The sequence below is a fragment of the Acanthopagrus latus genome, chromosome 13 (genome assembly GCF_904848185.1).
Source record: "Acanthopagrus latus isolate v.2019 chromosome 13, fAcaLat1.1, whole genome shotgun sequence".
NCBI classification, from domain to species: domain Eukaryota; kingdom Metazoa; phylum Chordata; class Actinopteri; order Spariformes; family Sparidae; genus Acanthopagrus; species Acanthopagrus latus.
The window spans coordinates 26,593,065-26,600,373 of record NC_051051.1 but is presented as its reverse complement, the minus strand read 5'-3'; the positions used below and the strand labels follow the sequence as shown (position 1 = coordinate 26,600,373).

Below are 7,309 nucleotides of genomic sequence, written 5' to 3'. Positions count from 1 at the left end.
ATCCATCCATTAGTATACTTAAATTGCACACTTCGGGATGCTTCTTAACCCAGGTATATGCACAAACATATATAGTTTGTGAGAGTGGCATTCAACAGTGTACCGGGACTCACAACAGAATGGATGTTTGATGGACGGAGACCCCTGGGTGGCTTAAGCTCAGGGGTAGAGTCAGCGTCTTGTTATCGGAAGGTGGTTCAATTCCACAGGTCTGCATGGCATCTGCAAGTGTCCTTGGGCCAGATACTGAAACCCAAACTGCTCCCGATGTGCTGGTCAGCACCTTTCATGACAGCCATCACCATCAGTGTATGAATGTACATATGTATAAATTACTGTAAGTATCTATATGCTATATGTTAATGTGTGTGTATGGCCGACAGCGAGTCCCTTGATAAGACTACAAAATGGCTGCATTTGATTTGGGATGTCATGCGCAGACGATTCAGATTACTGAATCATTTACCTTGAATTAAAAATATGGCAGAAATGAATATGGCTTTGTGTACGCTTTAATGTACATCAGGTGAATTGGGAGGGATAGTGACCCCCTGTTTCAGTAGCTGTTTTTAGACACGGCAGCAAGCCGCCAATTTGCCCGTCCTTTTGATGGCTCGGTCTGCGGTTTTAGACAGAGGGCAGCAAACTGGGAGTCAGTTTTGGTCTGCCAATTTGTCGCCTTGGTGGGTACACATATTTCTGCCTCGCCTGCTATCTAAATCCGAGGTGTCAGTGTACCGGCCACTGCGTGAGATGGCTGGAGGTGTCGATGACCTACACTGTTGTGCGACCCACAGCCGGGGAATTTTAAAACCAAGAAACAGCTGATCACAGCAGTCAGTCCATCATTTCATCCACGGATGTCAAGATGAGTAACTGGACAGCCGCAGAGATCCAGGAGATGCTAGAGTCTCCTCGGTCTCTGTAGCTGTTTGGTTGTGTTAGCTTGTTGTTGTAGCGGCAAACTAACAACGGTCGCTACATTCAAATTAAAAGCCAGATTCGACCTGCTTCCTGTTAGCTGTCTGGTGCTTAACGCAGCTAACTGAGGGTGCGAGGCACTCTGCCGCATGCCTCCTTTAATAGCAGGGTTTAACATTGGCGTGTGTTTGACTGAGGAGGCGAGAATATGGGCCACAAGTCTATAATTAAGTTAATCTATCAAGTGTCGCCACATTTAATACCACAGCGGGGGGAGGGCACCCATGACGAGGCAGTTCATGATTATGCTGCATCCTGCTGGCCTTATGACACGCTAGTATCACAGGGCTAAATATTCTTCCTACGCACATGTTGTACACGTCGCGTCACATGTTTATGCCTACCCCAGTGGCGGCTTTTTTGAAAAGAAGGAATATTACACCTCCCTTTCACATAGACAAGGCAGCAGATTGCAGCATTTATCTTGCTGCACATGTGGCACATTGTCTATCTAAAAGGGGCTAATGTTGTGGGGATGACTATTGGTACTTCAATAAAATATTAACACAATGAGATTTTTGAACAAAATAAAGACCATTTTGCAATGCAATCACGCCAGACGCGATGCCCATCAATTTTGGCATCCTAACTATGACTACACAGCAGTTATTAAAACATTATTACAGTGGCACAACCCTACCTCCGACCCATGGCTCAGTCTGTACTCTTCCTCTAACTTGGCCTTCATATTGATCCCAACTATACATCTGTAAAGTTTCATGACTGAATCAAACAAATGTGGGCCAGGGGTGTAAAGTGTGGAGGGTCCACCACCGTACTTCCGCCCTTCTCACTCAGACAGTGCCTGTCCAGTTTTGTTACTACATCTTACACAATTATGACTGTAAAGCAGCCTTTGAAATCAGGTAAAAACTATAGTTATTCCATATTAGGATATGAGGATAACCAAAACTAAGATAACATACATAGTCTATCACAGTAATGATTGATGTGTGTCCTTTATGGGTTGACTCTCCAGGTCTGCAAATGAAGCAAATAGTTTATAATATGGGCAAAATGCTCAGCAACTATAACATTCATTTAAATTGTATTGATGTAAAAGTACAGAATTCAACACATGTTGGCCTGAATTATTACTACAATATACATGTTAGTTGAATTAGCCACAATATTCAATTCACAATCTTTTCCTCTGTGAGTGTTGGTGTTACATGCAGATCATAGAAAAATGTCTCCTTGAAATCCATTAATAAAAAAAACTGTAAACATTTTACAAACTTTGAAAATGTATTTGAGCTTCTAAGAGTTTACTCTGTTTCATTATTATATTTTACTGAAATATATTGTGACATAGAACATAAATATCGTGGGTCAAATCCTTTTTTAATTACAAGGTGTGACATGCATTCTTTTCAAAATGATATACTGAGTTATCTACCATCATCTCCTGAAAATAAGATTTCCTGCCACTGGGCTATAGTTAAATATAGTAAAATGACCAAATTTAAGGTATGCATAAAGTCATTGTATTGATTTTGCTTAGTATGCAATACTAAGCCAGTAAGAAATTTTTTCAAATGTATTGCTGAATACTTAAGATGCTACATACTCTACTGTGGGCTATGAATACGGTGGCAGCAGTTCAAACACAAAGACTGAGTATTGTTCCATTTGAATATTTTTCTCTTAAGATAATCCCTGAATCATTCACTATTATTTGAGAGGCCGCAGCCCTTACTGGGAGTTAAGTGAACTGAGTTTCAGTTGACCACATAAATGGTACATGAGGGCGGGCCTGATGGTCTGATCTCTGAGCCCATAGATGAGAGAACACAGACATCTGGGGAGGATGAAAATAAACACATAAAAAACACTCTTGATGCGTACAATAATTAATCGTTGCAGGATTGTTGAGAGTGATACAACTATAGAGGTATGCATAGTTGATAAGAGACTGAGGCCCAGCTGCACCAGATGCAGCAGCAGTGTGTTTCGAGCCTTTTGTGCTGAAGCTTTGTCTGTGGAAGCTGACCTGGCTGCTACCATCACACCAACATAGGAGCAAGTAATTGCCACACTCGCTAAAATGAACACAAAACAAGTGTAGATTCTGTCATAAAGATCAGACAATGGGCCAAGAATCATAGCTATGTCAGAGCAATAATCTGTCATCTGCAGGCTCTGCAGTTCTTCAAATATAAAATTTAACAGCAAACAAATTCGAATGAGAACATTAAGTAAACTGAAGATCCAAACAACACAAATAGCCACCCCTGTGTTTCTGATGGTGATGATGGTAGCATGCCTCAGTGGGTAACACACAGATACATATCTCTCCAGAGACATTACCACCAGTGTGAGTGGTGAGATTACATTTGTGAGATTGGTGAGCATGGCAAAGACACCACAGACAGGATATGTTAGTCTTATTCTACAAACAGCCAGTATGTACATTAACTGGCTCAGTGCCAGCAGTACAGTGTCTGCAAATAGTAGATTATACAGAAGAACGTAACGAGAGGTCTCACAAAACACAGATTTACTCCTCAAGGTGAACAGCATGGTGCCATTAATAAAGAGGAATAGGCAGCATGGCATTCCTATCAGTGTGGATAAAAACACTCTTTCCACCAATCCCTGATACGAATCTTCCACAGTGATGCTGATATTGTCAGACTGATTAAAGTACAACATCTTACAGAAGCATCGAAGACCACATGTGACTATTTAACTGTGATGTAAACGAAATACAAAACAATTTTAGTCCTGTCTGAGGACATGACATCTGTGAAGATATTTAGGCAGTTAAAGTGTCCGCTGGTTTCCATGTAAGCAGAGCTGGTCTGCCGGCTCTGCCTGCCCTCCGTTTTGTTTATGGTCTCTGTCTTCTCATCTGCGTCACTTGATAATGTCAGCATGCCACACCACGTCCATGTGATTAAAACATTTGTGCATGGGTGATGTAATCTCTCTACTGACCCCTCCCCATTACCCTAATCAGCATTGCGACTCACCTTCCTATCTTGGAGTGTTTGTGACCTCCAGTGATCTTTTGAATATCTGTGTGAGTATTGGAGCCAACTGGTCAGCACAGACCTTCAGACAGGAAGGTGACATGCCATCTGCCCAGATGACATAATGTCCGTATACTTGCATTTATTTATGAAACTATGTGTGAAACAGATGTGTAGAGATTTTCTTTGTAATGAAAATCCTAATATGATATGATATGAATTGCCTGTTACTCAATTGCTGTAATCTACAGTTAAGAATATCTACACCAGAATATCTGGTTTAGATATGTTTTTTTCCCATTTTTCATTCATGCAGAAACACAAGTTCACTGTAAAGATTGGATATTATGTGAAAGGTCAATCAAAAATGTGTGTGAGCAATTTGGTGTACATGGGAAATTGTAAGGACTGCAAGGACTTCCTGCTTTATGGCAAAGCATTGAAATGTCCAGACCACCTGGTGAAAACAACCTGCAGACCTGCCAACATGCACGCAGTTTTTGTACTCGGTACACATTTTGACCCTTAAGTATACTTGTATGCATTGCTGCTCTACTGGTACGCATTTTGTTGCATCTTGCAGTTCGCCGGTTTCAGTTTCTATGCAAATTAAATCTGTGAAGTTGATTCTGCCGCTGTGCCACAACAATCAGAGCGCTGCACTTTAACACTCTCCCCCACCTGCCTCCCCAATCCAAATGCTCTGTGCGTTCAGTTCATTGCTTCAAGCAAGCCAGAATGGCTGGATAACTGATCCCTCCTCGGCAGTTTGCTGTCACTGCCAATGCAAACAGCACTGTAAAGGTAAAATTAAGATGACGAGTTTACCTGATGGCATTGTTAAACACTCATCAAAGTTACTGTTCATTGATGTTGTGCGTGTGTTGCAGTAGGGTAACTGTAACATTTCCCCGAATCGATTACTACTGTAGGCTTGTGTGCCATGGCAGCGGAACTGCCTCAAAAAAAGGATTTGAAACCACAAAGATTTCATGACAGCTATCAGGGAGATGGCCTTGCCCCCACATGTCCAGGTACACATGTACTCATAAAATTTCTTCAAGGTTGGCAGGTCTGAACCGATAAATGTCATGGAAATTGGATGAGCTATGGATATGACACAGTATTGATGCATAGGTGTATTCAAGTCGTTTTATCAATTTTGAGGGAGTAGTCAGGGGATAATGGTAAAAATGTCAATGTGGTGTAACCATAAAACTTTGTACCAAATATTTAAACTTGTTTAAAAAAGGTGAAATTCTCAATAAAACACATTATCAGCTAATTTGGCATATTCCTAAATTTGTGTTGTTTAACAATGAATAAAATAGGTGGAACATCATTATTCTGAATATTATAACTAATTTGGGGAGTTGTGTCTGTCAAGTCAACTTCCTAAGTTCTAAAGGCGGTGTAACCAACATTCATGGAGCCATTTTGTTCATTTGTGTAAGAAGACCATGTCATGTCATTGTCCGTAACCGCTTATCCCTTTCCATGCGGGGTGTTGCTGCTGGAGCCAATCCCAGCCTTGTCTCAGGGCGAGGGCAGGGTACTCCCTGGACAAGTCGCATCGCAGGGCCCTCACTGATGAACAATGTGGGGTTCAGTATCTTGCTCAAGGATATTTTGACATGCAGCTCAGCCCTGCCCGGAGTCAGCGAACCTTCCAATCACAAGTCGACCTGCTCTACCCGCTGAGCTACAGCCGCCCCTTGTAAGAAGACCATGTGGCAGGAAATTATATCACAAAGAAGGACCCCTGATTACTGCTGCATGCCAAGGTTAGTAGCTCTGAAATCTTGATAGTTTGACATTTGCAGGGTATCGTCAGGTGTGCTTAGAGTTACATGTCAAATGGTGTGATCTTAGGAGCCATCTATAATTCATAATAACTGTAAAAATAAGTATATTTAAAAAAAAATGTGTTTGAAATGTTCGCATCAAGGCCATGTGCTTACATAGGTGTCCATCATAATGCCAGTTAAATTTGAATTTGAGTTGAAAATTCAAATGGTGCACCATTTGACTTTTATAACATTCCTTTTGGTTTAGTGGCTGATTTTGTCAAATATCAGAAGTTCTTTATGCTGATTAAAGATGTAATGTGAACTAACTTACTATGTGGAATTATTTTTAAGTGTTATATTTCTTAGAAAAAAGTGGCGATCTATCCACAACTTTATCATCAAATCTATGGAAGGTTAGGATAAAATCATTATTTTGCATGGCTTCAATATTTTTGAAATGTTTAGCTTTGATATATGTCATGTCATTATCCGTAACCGCTTATCCCTTTCCATGGGGTCACGGGGTGTTGCTGCTGGAGCCAATCCCAGCCTTGTCTCAGGGCGAGGGCAGGGTACTCCCTGGATAAGTCGCCAGCTCATCGCAGGGCCCTCACTGATGAGCAATGTGGGGTTCAGTATCTTGCTCAAAGACACTTCGACATGCAGCTCAGCCTTGCCCTGAGCCGGGATTTGAACTAGCAACCTTTCGATCACGAGTCGACCTGCTCTACCCGCTGAGCTAACCCTACCCAAAAAGCAAGCTGAGAACAACACTGAAGCGTTGTTACAGGTGAGTCACTCTATCATGCAAGATGACCCTGGCGTGAATATTGCTGCTTCTCAATCCGTAGCAAAACTGTTTTTTTCCGTTGAAAAAAGAAAGCCAAGTTGTTCCTACCAGCTCTGGACTCACCTTTCTCCGCTGATCAGCTGTTAGCCTCACCGATCAGCTGTTTGCCTAGCAATGCTAACTTTCAAACCGACGTACTCAATACTCTGTGGGCTGTCCATCATGTTGGTCCTCTCTTCACCACAACCTCTGGGTTATTTACCATCTGGCTCCATTGTTGCTCTCCTCGGCTGCTGTGGTCTCCCCCTTCTTGCTGTGATGTTGGATGGTTGCTGCTCCGCCGTTGCTGGCGGGGTCTTCAGGTGTTCAGCGCAGGAGCTCCTGTACCTCTGCTGTGATTTCACCCTAGGCTTCATTGCTGGGATTGGATCTCTTGGTCTCCTGCCTCATCCCCGCTGTGTGCACGGGGCTCTAGACTCAAGTGTGATTATACGGACGATGCTATTTCCTCTGTGCGGACTGACAGGCGCTTCTTTTATTCTTTGTTTTGTTTGTTCCACTTTGTTAAGTGCTAAGATGATAAAAGAGGCCTTCATTGAGGCAGCTGACTCCTTGTTTCAGGGTATTAAAGGGGACATATTATGCAAAACCCACTTTTTCCTTGCTTTACTACGTACAAATGCATATCCGGAGTGCCTCCTGACCCCTTAAGAGTGATTTAGGACCTCTATGTCAATGTTTTGTAAACAGGCGGAGTCAGGAAATGTGTCTCT

At 42.2% G+C, this 7,309-nt stretch overlaps 1 protein-coding gene across 1 annotated transcript; it reads right to left on the bottom strand.

Annotated features, from left to right (window-relative positions):
- Positions 1-2,527: 2,527 nt before the first annotated feature.
- LOC119030917 (odorant receptor 131-2-like) lies at positions 2,528-5,447 on the bottom strand. Its single transcript, XM_037118884.1, has one exon. It carries the CDS (start codon positions 3,634-3,636, stop codon positions 2,677-2,679), a length of 960 nt encoding a protein of 319 aa, XP_036974779.1. The 5' UTR covers positions 3,637-5,447; the 3' UTR covers positions 2,528-2,676.
- Between the last annotated feature and the right edge of the window lie 1,862 nt (positions 5,448-7,309).